We start from the raw sequence: 23,947 nt of genomic DNA, 5'->3' as shown, positions 1-23,947 counted from the left end.
TACCCCCAGGTCCCTTTCATTCTCTACCACTGTCAGTGTAGTACCACAGAGTTGATACGTTGCTCTGGGGTTGCTGTTTCCCATATGTAGTACTTTACATTTGTCAATGTTAAACTTCATTTGCCACCTCTCAGCCCATCTGCTCAACCTTTCCAGATCCTGTTGCAGCAGCATAGTGTCAGTAGTGTCCTTGACAACCTTCGTATCATCTGCAAACTTGGACATTAAGCTTGATATACGATCATCAATATCATTTATAAATACAGAAAACAATAAAGGACCCAATACTGAACCCTGAGGGACTCCACTAATAACATTAGTCCACGATGAGCAGTGTCCATTGATTACCACTCTCTGTCTTCTCCCCCTCAACCACCCCTTTATCCGTAGCAGCAATTTGCCTCCAATGCCACACTGCTCCAATTTGTGCAGCAGTCTTCCATGTGCAACAGTATCAAAAGCCTTTCTAAGATCCAAGTATATAATATCAAAGTTATTCCCTGCATCCAGTTCTTTTGTGACTGCATCATAGTATCCAATTAAATTGGTCAGGCAAGACTTCCCCTTAACAAAACCATGCTGTGTCCGAGCTATAACTGAAGTCTTGTCTAGATGATCCTGCAGTGCTTCTTTAACCAGGGCCTCCATTAATTTTCCGGGAACAGAAGTTAAACTCACAGGTCTATAATTACTTGTGTCAGCCTTTGATCCTCCCTTGTGAATTGGGGTCACATTTGCACATCTCCAGTCCATGGGTACCTCCCCTGAGTCCAAGGAAGCTCTCATAATTATGGCTAAGGGTTTGCTTACTTCCTTTGCTGCCTCCTTTAATATAACTGGATAGATCCCATCCACCCCAGGTGCCTTTCTTGTATTTATCTTCAACAATTTCTCCTCCACTTTACTCTCTAATTGGCACATTGTCTCCCAGCCAAATGTGATTCCCAAAATGCAATTTTTATTATGTGTAATAGAGATATTATTATTAATGTTAAAATTGCAATTTGACGGTGCCACTGACAGTAAGTGCTAGAAATAATGTTATTGAAAATAACTTAGTGTACACCATTAAGTTGTGAAATATGGAAATTTAATTGAGGACACTATTGCACAGATTAGAAATACACTGCCTTGCCATTAATATCTGGCACCCCTCTTTTGATAGTTGGCCACATCTTATCCAAGCACAATGTTATGAGATGCAGATATAAATATGCTCGTAGGCCTTAGAGGAGACAATATTATGACTGTGAATACAAGATGACATGATTGTCTCAAAACACAGGTTATTGTCACACACGCATACAGAGACAGTTGGGTCACATGTCAGCACCACTACAGTGCAGAGGATGCTGTAAGATATGGGATACCAGTGCAGCTGTCCACTAATCACCCTGACTAATGCTAGACACCCTCTATCTTGGTTTAAGCCTGCTGCTCCTAGACTGTAGATCAGTGAAAAGCTGTGCTTTGGAGTGACAAGTCACTGTACATAGTTTACTAGCCTGATGGTTGTGCTTAGATGTGGAAAATGCTCAGAGAAAGCTACCTGCCAGACTGTATCATCCCAACAATGAAGTTGGGTAGGCATAGGCAACATGGTGGTCTGGGGCTGGGACCATCAGTTGTTTTGGACAGAATCATAAATGCTTATCTATGGCTACTAAAATAATGTCATTGGATGTTATCAAGGCATCATCTTCCAAAACAGTGTAGTGTTTTGCCACGTCTGTCTGGATATTTTGGATAATAATGCATTACATGCATTGTGGTAGCATATCAAGGAAGGCTCATACCTGTATCAGCAGGACAATACTCCATGTCATACTGCTTGTGTTGCAACAGATTGGTTTGAGGATATGAGTGTCAGAATGTTGGACTGGCCAACCCAGATCCCTGACCTCGATCCTATGGATACTCTATGGGGTGAATTGGATTGTTGGGTGTGTATGAGGAGAGACTGCCCAAAAAACAGAGCTGAACTGAGTGCCACTTTGAAGGCTGAATGGCAAAAAATATTGGAGAACATATACCAAAAAATCCTGGTAGACAGTGTTCCACGGAGACTAGAGATTGTCATAAAGGCTAAAGATTTCAGCACACGTTATTAATTTTCTTGTAAATAGGGGCTATCTGTTGATGTGCGGGTGCCTGTATATTAATGGTGGGGGAGTGTTTATATTGCTGTTCGAGGATCACAAATATTTGTGACCACTCTTATTATTACAAAGAAGACAAAACTAATGTAGATAATAAAAAAATTTGTATCAGAATTGTAAAAACTAGTAACAGAACGATCCAGGGATTTTGCATAAGGCAAGCAGAACCCTATGAGACACATGTATATTACAATGAAAAAAATAAAATAAAAAAGAAACAGCCACATTCACTCTATTAAGTGATTCACTGTTCAACACAACAGTCATAGAGGACAGCAACATAATTTATACACATACTTGAATAAAAATAACCAAAATACATTTGCTGACATGCAAATCCTTTTCAGACATATAATGCTTTGAACATTAGGAAAGGAGTTGCTTGAGGAACTATATTTTCAGCAGTTTTCACATCACTTAAAAGGAACTTTTGTTTCACTTTGTTTCAAGCATGTAAATGAATCAAGAGGAAACAAAAGAAGTTCTTTACAGGTAATGGGAAAGCCACAGAAAATAAAATGATTCCATTAGTAGTCAGTAATAGCCAATTTTTTTTTTTTTTTTATTACAAAAAAAAAAGCAGCCACTATTTCTTATGTAACTTCTGAAAAACTAATGAATGACAGAACCAATTGGAAATTAAAATAAATAAATCATTTATCAGTAACATGAAATGGAAACATCATCCAACAGCAAACCCCTAAAAATACGAATAAAGGGATGGTTGAGTGGGAGAAGACAGAGTGGTAATCAATGGACATTGCTCTTTGTGGACTAATGTTATTAGGGAGGCCCCCCATAGGGTTCAGTGCTGGGCCCATTGTTGTTTTCTATGTTTATCAATGATATTGATGAAGGTATATTAGGCTTAATGTCCAAGTTCACAGATGATACAAAGGTTGGCAGGATGGTTAATGACAGTATTACACGATCTAAAAAAGTTAGGAAGACGGGCTGAGAAATGGCAATTGAAGTTTAACATTGATAAATACAAAGTACTGCATATGGGTAGCAGTAACCCCACAGTAACTTATCAACTCTATAGTACTACACTCAGGGTAGCGGAAAATGAAAAAGACTTGAGGGTAATTGCACAGTCAGATATGAAGTTCTCTGAGCAGTGCAGATAGGCCTGCCAGGACAACCCATGGGATTTTATTAATGCTATACAGGAATTTTGCTAGCAGGGATAAGGAATTGATTATCCCATTGTATAAGGCAGTGGTTAGGCCACATCTTGAGTACTGCATACAGGTCTGGAAGCCTCATTTTAGGAAAGATGTAGAGCTTCTGGAACAGGTACAAAGAAGGACAGTGAGATTTGGCGAGCAGAACAAAGGGGTGCATCCAATTGCTCTTACCAAGAAAAGCTTCCTTTCTGCAGATTGCAGAGTCTGGAGACTAGGCACCTGTGAGGTGATCTGATTGAGGTGTTTAAGGCTTCGAATGGATTGTGCAACTCAATGCTGTTGGTATTCTTCCTCTTTCTCAGACCACACACGAGAGGGCACAAATTCAAATTGAGGAAGGATGGCTGCAGAATAGATGTGTAGAAGTTTGTCTTTAGCCAGCGGGTGGTTGATTGCTGGAACAAACTTCCATCTGTTGTGGAAGTTGATAGCTTAAATAAATTCAAGAAAGAACTAGACAAGCTATTGGAGGGAATGAATAGGTGAAATGGTGTGTTTTTTTTTTTTTTTTTTTGGTGATGCTGTATAAGCTTGCTTTCTTGCATCATTTTCTGCTGCAAATGCTAAGTCTAATATAAGCAGAGTCTTGAAAATAAGATAATTCAATAATGCAGTTCTGATACAAATATCCTTGACTGGAAAACCCAACAAAAGTATTGCCTGTAAAACCATTTTTCTCAAAGCATGACCTGTAGTTAACAGTAAATGTCATAGAACGACACTGGAACAGAATCTGCTGACATGAAGTGGAGGCGCCTCCATAGCCAGGTGGGAAGGAGCAGCAATGTGTAGCACACGCTTCTTGATTAGACTAGGGTTCGAGCCCGTCACCACCAAATACGGAGGATGCAGAAAGGTCAGGGAATGACCACCGCATATCCCGGAGCAATATGGCCTTAGTTGGTAATGCTCCTAAAAACTAAAAAAACAACAAACAAACATGAAGTGGATTTGCTGAGGATCTCATCTTCAAAAGTTAACATGATTAACTTATAAAAATGTAAGAAATAAAAGAGAGACAAGGAGTTTTTCATGTGTATGAATACAAAAAAAAAAAAGAAAGAAAATGAACCAGATAAGTGCCTTGTATACTGGATGTGGGGAAGTCTTAGGTGGCCCAGCTGACGTTCCTGATGAATTGAATAGTTACTTCACATCGGTCTTTACTCACGAATGACCCTTCATGCTGAGGAGAGGCCGTGTGAGTGAGACTGAGCCACATGAAATTGTAGATGCTTGTTTATTAGAGAAACGTTTTGAGCCTAAAGGCAAGTAAGGCTCCTGGAATTGATGACATATACCCAGTAATTTTGAGTGAGTTGGCCCGAAAGTTTATTGAATCATTGAGGTTAATTATGGGAGCATAATTAGACTCAGAAGGAGATTCCTTTAGATTGGCATGTAGGATTTTATTGATCATGGTGAGATTCTGGTGAGACATATGTAAGGCCTCATCAGATATGCTAGACAATAGCAATATACTATCCACTCTAAACACATATATCCTAGTATACCTTAGGACAATAAGACGTAGAAAATTTTAGGAAATATTTTCCAGAAAAGTGTGCTGTGTTCTCAAAATACCACTGCAAATAAAGGCAACTTTATTTGTTGAACTGACAAATAAAGTTGCCATTATTTGTCATTTGATATTTATATTCATGTTATCATGACATCTGATTAAGAGACTAAGAACTGTATGTGTGTGTGTGTGTGTTATATTTCAGTAACAAAATGGAATTGGTGCCAACGTGCTGTATGAATATATGTTTATTAAAATAGGGCCATTGTGGTCTCCCCACCTCCAACTGGTATGCCATGGATCCATTGATAATAAAGATTTTTTTAACAAAAGTAATTGGCCCCAAAAAGAATATTGACAAGGACTATTATCTTTCCTGTTATCTTAGGCCTGACCTAGCCGAGTGGTCAGGAGCGAGAGTGCATACATTCCTTGAGCTGAACCGGGGTTCAAGCCTATGACTACTAAATATGATAAATATCTGTATTGATGATTTATTATAAACTCTACTGACCTGGTTGTCGTGCCGGAGTATAAACAGAAAATTTAATCTTGGTCTGGAAATACATTAGATTCTCTGTGAGTCCTTTATACACTAACATCTTGTAATCCTGGTTTTGCTGGATATTTTTAATGATGTCATCAAAATGCAGTGGATTTCTGAATCTACATGTGTATATGTAATGGGCGGCACCTAGAACGTCTGTTCAACTCCGCCTCGTGTCTCTGTGAAGAACAGTATCACTACAAATGGGCCAGATATGTGTGTGACGTACGTTTGTGTGTTTTATGTGTGTGTTCTGTTGTTATGTTCTGGCCACTTGGCTACCCAGAAGCATCAGTCACCTGGACAGATGATTCTGGGTACTCGTCCACACCACGGGAAGGTGGGCCAGTTCCAGTAGAGCACGTAACGCCTCATTCTGGGTACTCGTCCACACCACGGGAAGGTGGGCCAGTTCCAGTAGAGCACGTAACGCCTCAAAAGAGACTCTGACCCACCTGATGTTGCCAAAAGGTGGGCCAGATTCCTCCGGGGGCCCATTCCAGAGGAAAAAGAAAGGAGCGAGAGAGGGAAAAAAAAAAATAATAATAAAATAAAATAAAATAAATAATAAAATAAAAAAAAAAATAATAATAATAATAGTAATAAAGGAGAAAAAAAAAAAAAGAGAAGAAAGAAGAAAGAAAAAAAAGAAGAAAAGAAAAAGAACATAATAATGATAATAATAAAGTAAACACAACCCGTGGTGCTGGTAAAAAAAAAAAAGGACACGTGATAATAAAAAAAAAATAATAATAAATAAAAGAATAAAATAAAATAATAATAAACTAATAGTAAAAAAAAAGAAAGAAAGAAAAAAAAAAAAACACACACACACACACACACACACACAGACTGGTGCTGGTGAGAAAAGAAAAAAAAAAAAAAAAAGGGTAGTCTTCAATAAATACTCTTGTATCCAGAATAATTCAGATGTGGAATGATGACCTTTAGGATCAGTGCAGTGAAAATTCATGCAGACATGAACCATAGAAGAAAACTATTGTCCCGCTTGCTTCACAGTTGTATTTGGTGGATTGTTCTGGTGCGCTAATCTGGCATTGATTCTTTTTCTGCGAGCAAACACCTCGGAGGCAAAGTTCTGAAGTGCTGAGAGATTATTCTTATTATGCAGAAGCATTTCCTCATTCCCCGGAGAGAGAGATCTGGAATGTCGGTTTGGAGCTTCACCCTAAGATCGTCGTAGTTTGCACAGTTATAGAGCAGGTGACTCCAATCTTCTGTATTCCCGCAGCTGCAGAGATCAGTGTGATGCAAGCGAAACTGAAAGAGTTTTTGATTGAGAGAGCCATGTCCTGTTATCAGAAAGGAAGTTTGCATAGTTAAAGAGCACCAGGTTTTAACTGATTTAGAGAGTAAGAAGGTCACATCAGGCAGAAATTTTCTTGTCGTCGCTCCAAGTGACAGACATGCTTACAATAATTACTTTAAGAATCTGGATTATATGTTTAGCTGAGCAAGAATATTTGAAAGAGGCTGATAGGAGAATCAGCCTCTTTCAAACCTTGAGGGGAGATCATTTTGTTGTTTGGCTGCCATAAAATTCCTAGGGAGCCATTTGTATTGTCCTTTTTTTTAGTCTGTTAATAGTCATTATTTGATAGCATCACAACATTAGCACGCAACCTTGACTGCATTAGCTATAAAATCATGATGTTTCAAATAAAACTCATTTTTGTGATATCTCACTTTTTTTTTTTCAAATTGCTTTGTCTGATTTTTTTTTCAGGTAGGTACAATGGGTGTACCTATTTTGGGATCAGTTTGTATCCATTGCATGCATCTTTTGGTTCAGAGTAGCAAGCAGTTATCTAAAAGGTTAGTGCCTTTTAATTGATTTATTAATAAATAAGTTATATAATTTAAAACTTTGAATATATAACAAATCATTCATTACTTAGTTTCTCACCAGAAATAATTCAAAAGTATAAATCAAAATCAATAGAAAATTAATATTGCAAACATTTCCATCAGTTTATTTTAAATATATGTGTTGGTTATTGATATTGTAAAGATCAGGAAGGGAGGAGGTTATGCTGTTAGTTAAGAAACACAAAATCTGAGGAAGTGCATCCAATTGATGTTGGTGGACAATGCAGTGTTGAGTCTGTTTGGTGTGAAATAAGCACTGGGAAAGGAAAAATGAGAGTAGGTGTGTTATAGGCCTAATGAATCTGATGAGTATAATGAGCAGTTGTTCAGAGAAATAGAGTGGGCCAGTAAATCAGAATGTCTTATAATGGGGGATTTTAACTTTCCAGATATTGACTGGAACTTGTGGGTTGGTCACTCGCACACTAGCAAGACTTTTGTGGATTTATTGGATGACTGTTTTCTACAGAAACATGTTCGAGAGAGTTTTCTACAGCAACCAGAGCTACTGACCTGGTTGTCGTGCCGGAGTATAAACAGAAAATTTAAAATTTAATCTTGGTCTGGAAATACATTAGATTCTCTGTGAGTCCTTTATACACTAACATCTTGTAATCCTGGTTTTGCGGGATATTTTTAATGATGTCATCAAAATGCAGTGGATTTCTGAATCTACAGACATGCCAGAGGGAGTAATACTCTTGATCTGATTATCAGCAGTAATTATTCATGCATTAAGAATTTGCAGATAAAACAACATCTGGGTGACATGATCACAATGTACTGATGTGGGAATTACTTAAAGATGTAACTACCATCAAGGCTAAAGGGAAGGGCTTTTGCTTTCATAAAGGTGACTACAGTGGTCTGAGACAGTTTTTAAATTCTGTACAGTGGGATCAACTGATGATGTTACCAACATTGAATTCTAAATGGGAAGCCTTCAGGGACTTAATTTTGGAGGCTACTAGGCTTTTCATTCCAACTAAGAAATACTGTTCAAGGTTTAGGCCTAATGTCAACACAGATGACATTAGGCCTAATGTCAACACAGATGAATTAATGAGGCCCGTGGCAGAGAAGAAAAATTTATGGGATGCATATAAAGTATCAGGTGACACAGAAGCCTATGGCAGATATAAACTAGTCTGTAATCAGGTCACAAAGGAGGTTAGGCAGGCAAAGACAGATTACGAGAAATCTTTAGCAAAGGATGCAAAGAAAAACAGCAAATAGTTCTTTGCTTATGTAAACTCTAGAAGGAAAGGGATGAATCAGATTGGGCCACTTAACATAGATGGGTTGGCTATTGATGATCATGCTCAGGTAGCTGATAAACTGAATGAGTATTTTCCATCTATATTCCCACATAAGGAGTTATTCAATGAGGAGAGTGCCAGAAGTTTATCAAACGCTAACAGGGAGCTAAGTGATTTTGTAATAACTGAGAGCAAAGTTGAGGAGAAATTGTTGAAGTTAAACGTAAGGAAGGCACCTGGGGTGGGTGGGATCTATCCAATTATATTAAAGGAGGCAGCAAAGGAAGAAAGCAAACTCTTAGCCATAATTATGAGAGCTTCCTTGGAATCACTGGTTAAAGAAGCATTGCAGGATCATCTGGACAAGACTGCAGTAATAGTTAAGACACAGCATGGGTTTGTTAAAGGGAGGTCTTGTCTGACCAATTTGATTGGATACAATGACGTGGTCACAAAAGAACTGAATGCCAAAAATAATTTTGATATCATATACATGGATTTCAGGAAAGCTTTTGATACTCTTGCACATGAAAGACTGCTGTACAAATTGGAGAGGTATGGCATTAAGGGTAAGTTGCTACAGTGGATAAAGGGATGGTTGAGTGGCAGATGACAGAAAGTGGTAATCACTGAACACTGCTCTTTGTTGACAAATGTTATTAGTGGAGTTCCCCAGTGTTCGGTGTTGGGCCCATTGTAGTTTTGTATATATTTATCAATGATATTGATGAAGGTATATCGGGTTTAATGTCCAAGTTTACAGATCATATAAAGGTTGGCAGGGTTGTTAATGACAGTAAAGACAGTATGCTACTTCAACTGGATCTAGATAAGTTGGAAAAATGGGCTGAGAAGTGGCAACTGAAGTTTAACATTGACAAATGCAAAGTACTGTATATGGGTAGCTATAACCCATATGCAGTACTTTAGGAAAGTGGAAAGTGAGAAAGACCTGGTGGTAATTTTGCAGTCAAATATGAAATTTGCTAAGCAGTGCAGATGGGCTGCCACAGCAGGTCATGGCGTTTTGTCAATGATATATAGAAATCTTGCTAGCAGAGACAGGGAGGTGATTATCCTGTTATACAAGGCAATGGTCAGGCCACACCTATAGTACTGTGTACAGGTCTGGAGGCCTCATTTTAGGAAGGATGTAGAGTTGCTAGAACAAGTACAAAGAAGTTCCCCTCACCAATCTTGTACTTGTACAAAGAACAAGTACAAGATTGGTGAGGGGAACAAAGGGGTGCTCTTACCAAGAAAGGCTTAAGTTCTGCAAATTGCAGTGCCTGGAGAGTAGGCACCTGTGAGGTGATCTGATTGAGGTGTATAAGGCCTTGAATGGGTTGAGCAAGCTGAATGTTGATGGGATTCTTCCTCTTGCTCAGACTAAGAACATGAGGCGGCACAGTTTCAAAAATGAGGAAAGATAGTTGTAGAATAGATATGCAGAAATTTGCACTTTAGCCAGCGGGTAGTTGATTGGTGGAACAGTCTTCCATCTTTTGTTGTGGAAGCTAATAGCCTAAATAAATTTAAGGCTGAGCTGGACAGCCATTTGGAACGAATGGAGAAGTGAAACGGGAGGGTTTTTTTTTTTTTTTTTTTGGCTGATGATGCATTAACTCAACTTTCTTGCATTGTATGCTTCTACTAATGCTAATCTCATCAGGAGTATAAACTAATCAAATATGTTGAATTCTTCTTTAGGATTGGACGTCATTCATTAGACTATTCAAGTGTAATGGAATATGCTTTCCACCTGGGGCCACCAAAAGTTCGAAGATTCAGTAAATGTGCAAGGTAATGTTCTAAATTTTATGTAGTTTTAATGCTGCTGCTGTGTTTTTTTTTTTTTTTTTAATCTTGCTCTTCAATAATGATGATATCTACCATGATTTGTTTATATTTGTGTTTTGAATAATTACAACTTTAAACTGTTATGAATTATGTGAGAGAGAGAGGAGATTATCATTAAATACAGTCTTGAATAAATTCAAACTGTATTTTTGGAAATTCAGAAGTTACAAGATATTTTCATACTTTAAAATTTGTGATCAAAATATCATTTAAATAATATCACATTGAATTTTGACCATATAAAAATATAGGAATTTTGGGTTTGAACCCTGCAATTCCTTTTTTGTATCATAAACCAGAGACACTAATGATAACAGAGAAGTGCATGAAAAGTGCACTAGTATGTGTATGGCACACAGAAACATACTGTATAATTTTATTGAAAATTTATAAAATATAGTGCATCTTCTTTAAGTATCACTATTAACTATGATTTTCATATAGGTCTAAAACTATGAACCTATAAGGATTAACGGCACACAATCACTGTTTTATCAACATCATTCATACAATCAACGTCATTCACTGCTTTATAAAAGAGCAGTGTTTAAGTAGCAAATAATGATACCATATGCATTATATAGAAACTAAATGTGGTGCTAGCATAAAAAGTGATTTTTCTGAATTACTCTGATCCTCTGTTTGCAGTTCCTCAGAATAGTTTGATGATGACTGTCTCCTGCTTAAGCCTTTAATAAATGTTATGGCTGGTGAGAATTTTTAAGCTAAGCCTGATGGCACCACAAGTTACAACCAATATGCAGAACCTGTCGTGAGATCTGACACTTGATATTCTTATGAGGAGGCATTTGAAGCAATATTTGTTTTAGAGGTTAATGGTAATCCACCCAATAAACTGTTATTTAAAATCATGCAGAGTGCAGTTTGTTTGTTTGTTTGTTGTTTGGTTTTTAGGAGCATTAGCAACTAAGGCCATATTGCTCCGGGAATATGCGGTGGTCATTCCCTGACCTTTCCGTATTTGGTGGTGACGGGCTCGAACCCCGGTCTAATCAAGAAGCGTGTGCTATGCACTGTTGCTCCTTCCCACCTGGCTATGGAGGCGCCTACAGCAGAGTGCAGTAGCAAACACTCTTTGGACCATGGTTCAAGACTGTGACTGCTAAATACAATTAACGATTGCATTCATGATTTATTGTAAACTCCTCTGACCTGGTGGCCATGCTTGAGTATAAACAAGAACAATTTATGCATCATTTTACTTCACACTTTAAAATCTGATTGTAAAGTTAAATTTATACTTGAAGTTCTTACATATTCGTTAAAAAAATTATAAACCTTATCACATTGAAATATTTGTGATGTCCATTGTCATAATATGGACATCACAGATATTTTAATATATTACACTAGCATAGTTAAAAGGATTTTTCAAAAAGCAGTGGTAACACTACTGTGTACACATGACCATGAGCTCTTGAACAAGAATCAGATGACCTAGGCTATGTATATAAAAAAATGACTGAACAGTTGTACAGAAGTAACATTTTCATAATGTGGTGTGTGAATAGAGAAGTTGTTTCATTTGACGGAGAATTGCAGGTGCATGTACTCAGAACTATGCTTGTGAAGCAAGATCAGTACTCTTGAATGAAGGTTGAAGTTACATAAATGGAAAGGTGGTTCCGTGGTTTGTAGGAAGCATGTATGCATGTTGCATCGAAATCTGTGAACTACCCCATTCTCTGTACATTTATGACTGTGGAAAAAAACAATCACAAAGACCTGTTTTTTCCATATGAATAAGGTACTTCCCAGCAGTCAGTGTTTTCAGGCAACAACACAATGCATATTGTGTGAGCAGAGAATTGCTCCTTCACCATTATTCACTGAAACCAGGCTGCTGACAATGCCAGGCATCTGCATGATCAGGATTGAGTTGTATAGGAAGCTGAATTTTACTTTGAGGCAATGTTAATTGTGAAATTTATGCATGAGGCATGGTGAAAAAGTTTGTATCTTGAAATTGCATTATTGTAGTGAGTTGGGACCTGTTAAAACATGTTCAGTGACTCATCTAGTCATTGTAACTCACAAAACCCCCATTTATCTGCAGTTATCTCTGAATCAGTGAGTGTTGAATTGAAGGTGTTTTATGCATTTTGTTACATTTTAACACGGGTGATTTTACTGAGCAGTGAATTTGAATCATACATACAGCAGTGAATCATTCCATCTCCTGCAGTGGGTTGATAATGGCTGCAGTTTACCTTTTTTATATACAGTATATTATTTACATTATATTTATCAATGTTTTTGCTTTCTGGTTAATTTTTATAAAATAAAATTTTCATTAAAACGAATACTAACATTGTTATTTAAATAACTATCTACTTTACTGTTTTATTTCTTTTGTATTATTAATATTTTTTTGATAATTTTGATAACTAGTTCATTTTGAATGAAAAATCATCAGATGTAATATTTAATGTTGTAATTATTTATGGATGTGATTTTTTTGTGTAATATTGTATAAATAAAATAAAAGTTTCAATCAGGACTTCATTCTTAAAGAGGTCCTGATTGAAATTATGAGAATATCACATTTTGTGTCCTTTTTATTTCTTCAAGAAGAAAAAAAAAATCTGCTTAAATCATCTGTTCCTAAAGTAATTTATTTAACTGAAATTTTGATAAATAAAACATTAAAAAAAACTATTTCATACTGTAAACATAAATTTCTGCTACATTAAAATCAGGAATTCCTGGGAATTTAAAAAAAAATTTCCCCTCAGTTCTAGGAGATATAAAACAGTCACATCAGAATCCTTAGTGCTGGGCTCCTTTTCAGTATTTATTAACACTGTTGAGGAAGACATAGCAAGTTTAATGTCTAGGTTTGTCAATAATACAGAGGTTTACAGATTGGTTATTGAGTAATCAAAGAGTATGCTACTTTACCAAGACCTGGATAAATTAGGCAGATGGACTGAAAAGTGGCAATTGAGATGTAACTTTGATAAATGCAGAATAGTGCATATGGTATCGTTAATTCCAGAAAAAAATAACGTTCCGGTGGTGCCACTCAAGGTAGTGGATAATGAAAAAGACTTGGGGATAGTTGTACTGTCCAAGATGAAGTTCACTCAGCATTGTAGACAGGCTGCTAGGACAGCTCATTTTGTTAGTATAGGCAGAAATTTTTCAACAAGGAGAACAATGATTAGCCAGCCGTGACAAGAAAATGATTTTCCCATTGTATAAGGCAGTACTGATTACATAATGATTTATTACTGCATCCAGGTTTGGAATCCTCAGTTTAGGAAAGATGTAAATCTGTTTGAGCAGTGCAGAGAAGAGCAACGTGATTATTCAGGGGCAGAAAACGGTACCCTTACTAAAAAAATCTGAGTTCTGTAAATTGCAGAATTTGGAAGCTAGGCACCTGTGAGGAGACCAGATTGAAGAGTTGAAGCTTGTAAACTAAATGCTGATGCCATCCTTACTCATTATCTGGTGACGTGTAAGGGGACAAATTTAAATCGGAAAATTGTAAGATAGATATGCAAAAATTTGTTTTCAGCTACAGAGTTGTTGAAATAAACTTCTATCTGAAGAACTAATGGAAATAGGTAGATTGAATAAATTAAGAAGGATTACATAAATTGTTTGAACGGATGGACAAATAAAGTGGGTAGGTAGTTTTTTTGTGAAATTGAAAACAAAACTTAGGGGTGGAGACCAGGCAGAGCAAGGACACATGCACAGATACACGCGCGCGCACACACACACACACACAGTGATTACTGAATTATGACCACTTACCTAATATACCATGTTGGGTCACCATTTGCACAGATAACAGCCGCTATTCGCCGAGGTATCAACCCCATTAGAAGTCTGAAGATGTCTCCATAGGGATCTGCAAGGCTTTCAGCACTGTTGGAATAAATGACAGTTGCATGTCCATATGCCTTGCTTCCCATTCCAAAACATCCCATAGGTGTTCAGTTGGATTGAGGTCAATCAAGATGGGTGATATCTTCACTGGGTTCCTCAAACCACTTGTGCAGAGTGCAGGCCCAATGACACTGCACATTATCATCTTAGCAGATCCCATTTGTGTCTTAGAAAAAATGAAGCATGGCAGAATGCACATACTGTCTTAAGAGCTGCCAGTTGCCAGAGTTGCTTGAGAGCTGCCATTTGGTCCATATGCACCAGGACCCCTGGTGCATATGCATTTCCCATTCCAAAACATCCCATAGGTGTTTAGTTGGGTTGGGGTCAATCAAGATGGGTGATATATATTCACAGGGTTCCTCAAACCACTTGTCCACAGTGCAGGCCCAGTGACACTGCACATTATCATCTTAGCAGATCCCATTTGTGTCTTAGAAAAAATGAAGCACGGCAGGCTGCACATGCTCTCTTATGAGCTGCCAGTTGCCAGAGTTGCTTATGAGCTGCCAGTTGGTCCATATGCACCAGGGGTCCTAGTTCTTTCCACAAAACATACCTCATATTAAGCAACCTGCCTCTATAGTGGGTACCATGCATGATGGGTCCATAGACTCTTGTTTCTTATGCCACACATGAAGGCATCCATTGGCATGTTGCACCAGGTTTTTTGGACTCATCTGACCAGCACACTTGTTTCCAGTATCCAACCAGCATGTTGGACCAAACCCCGTGATATCTTTGTGGGGGTGCCTCCGTAGCCAGGTGGGAAGGAGCAGTAGTGCGTATCACATGCTTCTTGATTAGACCGGGGTTAGAGCCAATCACCACCAAATACAGAAGATGCGGAAAGGTCAGGGAATGACCACCGCATATCCCGGAGCAATATAGCCTTAGTTGCTAATGCTCCTAAAAACCAAAACAATAGCAACATATCTTTACAGTCCCCAACTACTACTTTATCACTTTGACTTGCACAACCAGATGAAAATTGCCACTACAAATTGCATACGAAGCTGTTTGGATTTGTATACTGTGAGGTATGTGGCATAGCCCATTACAAGTGGGATGGTCATAATTCAGTGATCACTGAGTGTATATATAGCATGAAACCAATGCTCGAATAGTAGCAGCACTTCACCTTTAGTTTTAATAACATCAGATCGAATCTCTCCATTTTTTTTAACTCTTAAGTTTTGTTTTCAATTTCATAATTGATCCCATTATGAAATTGATATGCCCATCACTAATGCTGCATAAATTTTTTATCTTGTATTATTGTTCCACTAATACTGATGTTGTGTAGAAAAAAAAAAGGAAAAAAAAAAAAAAAAAACCAAACCAAGTAGAATTAAACATTTAAAAAAAGCATATGTATGGTAATTTCCATAATGAATGCATTAAGCAATGGTGACACCGAAATTAGCATGATTGATGAATGTTAACTCAAGTGATCATGCTGGATCTAATAGGTCCTTTTCATGTATAATTTCAAGTAGTCAATTTTTCACTTCTAATACTGCTAAAATGAAACATTATATTTAAGAAGGTGCTGAAAGTTTCAGCCATTAACCCCAAATCAGCAATTAATGCATACTAGTATGGTCCTGAACAACCACAATCAGGTTAATTTGCCATTTGGTCCTCCCTCTCCCATCCACTGTGCTCATAGCTTATTTCAATTTATATATGACTTCTCCGATGGTTAAGTATACCTGGTTGAAGTGTCTATTACAGATTAAATAATTAACTGTAATAATCAGTTTTGAATGCAAAAATGTATATATATATGTTTATATATATGTTTATATATATATATATATATATACACACAGGTGCTCTGTGTAATGTAAAACAAAAGAAACATGATACTTCATTTATCCCAACAGTTTGAAGAAGAACAAGGCTCTGCAATGGAATGAAAACTTTCTCATGCCACCAGTGTTTGTTTCCAGAAAGTGTCGAAGATATCTGAGTTGCAATGTGCAACATAGTCCAGGGAAGACATTTAAGAAAAGCAGCTCTTGAACTTTGGCATTTTGTTTAATAAATGCTTCAGTTGGATTTGAAAATATTTCTATACAAGATTACAGTTCTGCTTTAAACTTTCTAAATATGATCAGCAGAGGTGACTGCAATTCAGTGTGTGCAGAGGGGAAAAATTACGTGCTTATGCATTACCTGATTTCAAATGAAGCTTATTTTCATTTGGACAGGACTTTTATTTATTATACTAAGGCATTCCCAGCCAATTTTTTAGCAACCCTGCCACCTATTTACAATATCGTACAAATAATATCAGACAAATACAGATTAATAGTATCATTGGTTATTGCTACTGGACACATCAGCTAGCCAGCAGCACAAGGAGCTATATCATGGCATAATACAAATAGATGTGTCATGACAGTGTAGTAGTTCAGTCACAAGTAGCACAGGGAGATGCTGTTTGTTTGTTTGTTTGTTATTTGGTTTTTAGGAGCATTAGCAACTAAGACCATATTGCTCTGGGGATATGCGGCGGTCATTCTCTAACCTTTCCGCATCCTCCATATTTGGTGGTCACAGGCTCGAACCCCGGCCTAATCAAGAAGCATGTGCTACGCACTGCTGCTCCTGCCCACCTTGCTATGGAGATGCATGATCTCCATAGCAAGGTGGGCAGGGAGATGCATGATCCATCCTAGTCTGTTCTCTTTTCATGTTGGTACCAAAAACTGCAATCTAGTCTGTTCTCTGGTCATTAGCACAAGTAGTGTCCCTTGGTCATACAGTAATTCAGTCAGTCAGCAGCACAAGGAGCTGCATTTTGACACTGTAGAAACTCATGTCAGAGCAGTAGTTTAGTCACAAGCATCATAGGAGTAGTGCCACAAATGTAGTAGTTCATCATGTAGTTGCAGGGCAATACTCATAGTGGGATCACATCTCAGCACAAAGTTGTGCTGCGATGCGTATAAACAATTTACAAAATCAAGCTTATTTGCCTTGCAGCAGCACAAGGTTATGATAGATCAGTAGTCACAATTCAGTATTAAGAGCCACCAACAGGAGCAGTTTAGCCACAAAACAGTATATAAGATCATGATTTAGCATGTCAGGAGGAAGCTGGAGATTAGTCTGTTTATAGGCTCTAACACTGCTCTAGTGTTGAATTAGGCACGCATCATTGTACAAGAACAGATTACCATACATCCGTGCCCACCTCCACTTGTTTTTTTTTTTTTTTTTTTTTTTGGTAGTTGTTGGCGCATAGGCTTCTGTGACCATAATGCACCTCCCAAGGTTTTTGCAGTACTTTGATCCAAGCCCAAGGCGGGAATCAAACCCGCGACCTTTGGGTTGCCAGGCAGGCACTTTACCCATCCGGCTAGCCCGGTCGGCCCTCCACTTGTACATGATCTGTTTCTGTGAAAAAGTGGAATATACAGTTTACAAGCTGACAGGGAGGCTCTGTTACTTACAGCCTCCCAGCCAGCTTCAAGAGAAAAGTGGCCACAGAGGGAAGGTGACTATGCAGTAGCCCTTTTAGGTCTTCATTTAATTAGACCCTTCTTCAACAGAACTGTTAACTGTAATTCACAGGGGTATTTGCATATGCTTCAGATTGACATTGTATTGCAGCTCGTGGAACTTAGTTTCCCATGGACAGCCAATTGTTTATGCAAGACATGCCACATCCAGCTAGTGTCATGTTGGAAATTTTGCACAGTTTATGGCACTGTCATGTTATCAAGTTGTTATCCTGATTGTCATAACCACAGCGTTTTTGGCCATCTTTGAGTCCAAGCTTCACCCCATGTGACTTTTTATTTTGAGGTTAAAATTGAAAGAAGTTGTTCCACAGGAAACCTGCTACAGTCATGGGCTCAACACTCTGATTATTAAGCAGTGTCATGAAAATTGACAAAGACATGCTGTTACATCATTACAAACATTACAAAATGTTTGTAATAATGTAGTATTTGCAATATAGTGCAAGGAAACCACAGGCTTTTGCTGCATATATTGAACATTTGATAAAATAAGAATGTTTTCAAAGAATCTGAGCATGAAAATTCATAATATTTGTAACAGTTAATGAACAAATCAGTTTCTTAGGAAACATTTAAATGTGTAAACATTTTGTGCACCTCTCTGTATATTTTAAGCTTTAATACTTGTTTTATTATGACATCTGGTAAAATATAGTATTCCATTATATTTTTATAATATATTTAGTTTGTTAGTTTATTTATTTTAATTTTTTTCGTTTTTAAATTTTCTAGCTAGGTTGGTGTAATTCCATATCCGGGTGTCTATTTTTTTATTACAGGTCTGTTTATTTAGTTATTTAGTTTTAAGTTTTAATTATTTTCAAAAATGTTTTTTTTTTTTTTTTTTTTTGTTTCCACAATGATTCTCCTTGATGAATTTTTTTTACTTTGTTCTGATATTCTGAATGTAATTTCTATTTAGAGGGCACTATCTGGGTGTATTTAATTTTAACAGCTTTGTTCAAGATCATCCATTAGTTTTTAGCTCTTGACTTGGTAAGTACTTTATAATCAAGGTTATTGTTGTATTGGCCCACAATCAGTCAGGACTGAATGGCTGTTGCTTAAGACTTATTGAAGTATAGCCATCATATTTTTACTCACATTCACATATGCATAAAAAGCCTGTTGTCTTTATCATTGTCTGTCCTGTTTATCTATCTGTCCAAAGATTTTTGAGCCATCCCAGATTTCATTAAAATTGGGCAAATATGAAGGTTGTCCAATAAAAAAATGATCATAATTTTTCTTGAACAACCATACTGCTTACTATTTCTAGCAGAGTTGTTGAATTTAAGACCAAACCAAGGTGCGTCACATAGTAACTGTGCAGTTGACTCATGCACATGGTGTGATCTTGGCAGTCGGTCGAGTTTCTGCCTGTTCAGTTTCGCCTATGTAACAATGGACATGACATGCGAGTAACAGTATGCTGCTCTCAAATTTTGTTTCCATCTCAAGAAAACATCAGCTGAAGTGTATGAAATGTTAAAAGAAGCCTATGGAGAATCTATGCTTCCATATAGCACAGCTTGCAGGTGGTTTAGAATGTTTAAAGATCAACGTGATTCGATCACAAAAATTGTCAGCCCTGCTCCAACCACTGCTGTTACCACAGAAACCATAAACATTGCTCCTGTAATCTGAGAGAAGATCATCGTATAACAGTAAGGCAACTGGCAGAGATGATCAGAATATTGGTAGGAAGCATTCACAGTATTCTCCAGGACAATTTGCATTTGACATGCGTTTGTGCATGCTGAGTTCCAAGGCTACTTACACTTGAGCAACAGCAAGTTCACTTGGAGGTTTGTCGGGAGCTGCAACAGGTGGCTACTGAAGATGGTGAGGTACTGCACAAGGTGATAATAGTAGATGAGACATGGCTTCATCGTTTTGACCCAGAGAGTAAGCAACAAAACTGTTTGGAAGTCAATGTCATTGCTAATACTGAAAAAAGCAAAAGTTGTATTCTTCAGGAAAAATGGTTATCTCTTTTTTTGACATTCAAGGAATGATTTACAAGCATGTTGTGCCACGTCATATGACTATTATCGAGACCTTACTACAGAACTGTACTTCACACTTTGTGGGATCACATTCATCGCAAATGACTGCAACTGCACACAGGTGAGTGGATACTGTATCACGACAATGCTGGACCTCAGATTGCTCATGCTATCATCAAGTACTTAGCTAGCATTTAATGTCAGATGTGTTCCTCATCCACCCTATAGCCCTGACCTTGCACTCTGCAATTTTTTTTTATTTCCAGAATTAAAGAAAGAGCTGTCAGAAGAAGTTTTAAAGACATCAGAGGTGGTTCTCAAATATATGACAAAAAATAGCTTCCACCATGTTTTTGGAAAATGGCAGAAATGTTGGGGTAGGTGCATTTCATCAAATGGGGACTACTTTCTACTTTGAAAAGGACTGTAAAAATATGATCATTCTTTATCGAACAGCCATTGTAGAATTTTAGCTGTTATTCTCTCTTTTTTTTTTTTTTTTTTTCATACATTCTTATATAAGCTATCTATAAACTGTATATTGTAGCTAAAACGGATATTTGTTTGTTTCTACATATGCTGATTAATGGAATGAATGGGAAATATAGCAGATCAGTAGGGGAAAGAAAATGTTCTTGGTTTAACCTAGAGGTTCCCAAACATTTTTGGTTCATGGCACCCTTAGTGTCCCAGTAATTTTTTCACGGCACCCCTAGGCCAAAATAAATACCTAACACAGTGGTTTTTCAACCTTTTAATATATACCTATATAATAATTTCATTCTTTATATAAAGGTACTAAATAAAGATCAATTATAAATCACCACAAAATTAAAAAGATACAGTACAATGGATACCGTACACCTTTTTATAATGAAATAAACGTATAAATTTCAAAAAATAAATAATAATAATAACTTTAACTAACTTAAACCCAAATTACACGGCACCCCAAGAATGTTGTTGCGGCACCCCGGTTGAAAGCTACTTATTAACCTTTGTAAATAAGTAAAATATTAAAAAAATTGAATGAATATTATGTTGTATGGAATGTGTGGCAAAGTGAAAACAATTACTTTTATATAATAATGACCAATCTATTAGTAACTAAGTGATAATAAAATAATTAGTTACAGTAGAATATTGGTTATCCGGAAGTCAGTTATCCAGAATAATCTGATTTTTTTTTTTTTTTTAAATGGTCGTATTTAAGACAATTGTTTATTATCCAACAAGAGTATTTCTGTCTGTTTTTTCATGTCGTATGTCTGGTGAAATGTTAGATTAGGACTGTGGGTTTTCTCGGAAACCATGAGTGATAGTTTAGTCATTCGCTTCTGTGAGCCTAATTTTCCTTGACATATTTTGTTCTCTTCATTTCATATTATGTTTCGCTTAGCTCCAGATTCAATAAGAATAATATCGGGCCAAAACTGCGATTTATTTTTTTTATGGTAAAATGTTAACAAAAAGAAGCCACTGAAATGGGCAGAAAACCAGGAAGAATGTGATATAATCAAATTGATATTATTAAGAAACTTGAGAGTTTCGCAGCAAAAAAAAAGTCACAACAAACAAAACAAAAAACTATTGAACATTATTTTAAAAAATTACTTCAATTTTTTTTTTTTTCATAAAATTTGCAGTAAAATACCTATCTGAATATACATACATATGTAAATGTGCAAATTTTTATGTATAAGTTATTATTTATTATTTTTTTAAATTAAATAAATTCATATTTTTTATGCTATTTAAAGTCTTTTTCTTTTATCTTAATATATTATAACAGAATTTATTTAAATTTACTTTACGTTTGATTATCCAGAAAATTTTGCTGTCCAGAAGAGGTCCGACATTAATTATTCTGGATAACTGAAGCCCTGTTATATTTGCTTTTTGCTTCTGTTAATCACAGAAAAAAAAATTCAGTCAATTTAAGAAATAAAAATGAAACGTGTCTGAATGTGCATTTGCTTGCATTATCTTTTGTTTGGTAGTTTGGTTTTTCACATGTACTTAGACATGTGAAACTTGTCAGTGTACATTTATTTGCTTGGAATTTGTCCAATAGGAGGAATCCCTTCTTTATATATCTGTTATTTTATTTGATTTTTTCTATCTTAATTTACAAAATATGTATTCAATTGAAAACAATAACTGTAGTGGAAACAAGAAATTCTCAACAAGCATTGTGTGCTTTTGCAAATGACTTTTAAAATATTTCTTCTGGTTTCAGTGTATTGTAGTGTAAAATATTTCAGTGTAATTCCTGCATATGTTCATCCTTTGCATGCAAAGGATGAACATATGCAGGACAATCATTGTATATTAGATATTTTCCTTTTTTTTGCAAATTTTGTCCAGTAGAAATTCATGCTTTTATAAAATTAGTGCTAACAAGTTATAAATTAATTTAATTTACCACCAAGCTTAAAGCAATTTAGGCTCCAGACTACTTTACATCACAGAACAGGAGAACCTTGTGCTATTTGTGGCTTTGCCATTTACTGATTTGCTTATTTACAATTAGGGCAACGAGACCCTGTTTTCAAGATTGCAGCAAGCTGCTTTGAGTTCTTGTTGGTCAGTAAGTAATATTACAAAATGCCCCATTATAGGTCAAGCACTAGATCACTAGATAATCAACAAGCCTAACCTTTTTTTTTTTTTTTTTCCCTTTTTCTTTTGCAATTGTTGGTCACCTACCTCCACAGGAAACTTTGCCATGGCTATCTGTTACTGGAAGTGCCTATTGAGCAATAATTTCATTTTCTGGGTGATTTTATCAACTGTGAAAATCCTATCCATAAATCGGTCAGTTTAATGCATAATCTCATTTGATATTCTCGTATCTGCTAAATTTTATGGAATAGACCTGAAAAGATTCTATTAGTGTTTATAAATTAATCTTTGTGTAGTTGTACAACCATGCGTGCCAGTAGAAAACAAGGACAAGTTATGACAAAGAGCCTAACTCTCATATATGATGATAAGGTTTTCAGATGTCTTTTATGTATTTAACTTTTTTCCCTATGTGCAGACTATCTTTGAGCTATTGGTCAAAATTTGAAATAGAGTGTATAACTTTTCTGCTGCTTAACAAGGGTAGCAACCAACTTTCATTGCTGACGGAATTTTCAAGCATTCAGTTAATTTATACCACAAACTCTGAAATCAGATAACCTTAGATTTATGAGGGCATATCCAAAAGTTCAGGGAAATAGAGTGGGCCAGTAAATCAGAGTGTCTTATAATGGGAGATTTTAATTTCCCAGATATTGACTGGAATTTGGGGGCTGGTTACTCACACACTAGCAGGACTTTTGTGGATTTATTGGATGATTGTTTTCTACATCAGCATGTTCGGGAGGCAACAAGAGGGAGTAATACTCTTGATTTGATTATCAGCAGTGATTCTTCATGCATTAAGAATCTGCAGATAAATGAACCACTAGGTGGCAGTGATCACAGTGTGCTGAAGTGGGATTTACTCAAAGAGGTAACTACCATTAGGGGTAAAGGGAAGGGTTATTGCTTCCGTAAAGGCGACTACGATGGACTGAGACAGTATTTAAATTCTATACAGTGGGACCAACTGATGATGTTACCAACAGCAAATTCAAAATGGGAAGCATTCAAAGAACTTATCTTGGAAGCTACTAGGCTTTACATACCAACTAAGAAATATTGTTCAAGGTTTAGGCCAAAATGGATGTCAGATGAACTAATGAGGCATATGGCAGAGAAGAAAAATGCATGGGATACATACAAATTAACACATGACACAGAAGCCTATGATAGATACAAGTTGATATGCAACCAAGTTACAAAGGAGGTTAGGCAGGCGAAGGCAGATTACGAGAAATCCTTGGCAAGGGATGCAAAGAAAAACAGCAAAGAGTTCTTTACTTATGTAAACTCTAGAAGGAAGGGGGTGAATCAGATTGGTCCACTTGATATTGATGGGTCAAGTGTTGATGATCCTGCTCAGGTAGCTAACAAACTAAATGAATATTTTGCATCGACATTCACACATGAGGAGTTATTCAGC

General features: G+C 36.6%; 1 protein-coding gene across 1 annotated transcript in view; it reads left to right on the top strand.

Annotated features, from left to right (window-relative positions):
• LOC150090530 (proton-coupled amino acid transporter 1) overlaps positions 1-23,947 on the top strand; it is a 144,817-nt gene that overhangs the window by 45,759 nt on the left and 75,111 nt on the right. Inside the window, exons 5-6 of the mRNA XM_090378337.1 lie at positions 7,166-7,254; positions 10,278-10,370. Coding sequence (XP_090234463.1) covers positions 7,166-7,254; positions 10,278-10,370 — 182 coding nt within the window. The remainder of the gene's footprint in view (positions 1-7,165; positions 7,255-10,277; positions 10,371-23,947) is intronic.

The sequence above is a fragment of the Mastigoproctus giganteus genome, chromosome 1 (genome assembly GCF_048544385.1).
Source record: "Mastigoproctus giganteus isolate SK-2022 chromosome 1, ASM4854438v1, whole genome shotgun sequence".
NCBI lineage: Eukaryota > Metazoa > Arthropoda > Arachnida > Uropygi > Thelyphonidae > Mastigoproctus > Mastigoproctus giganteus.
The sequence above is the reverse complement of the archived record's forward strand: the minus strand, read 5'-3'. Positions and strand labels throughout refer to the sequence as shown.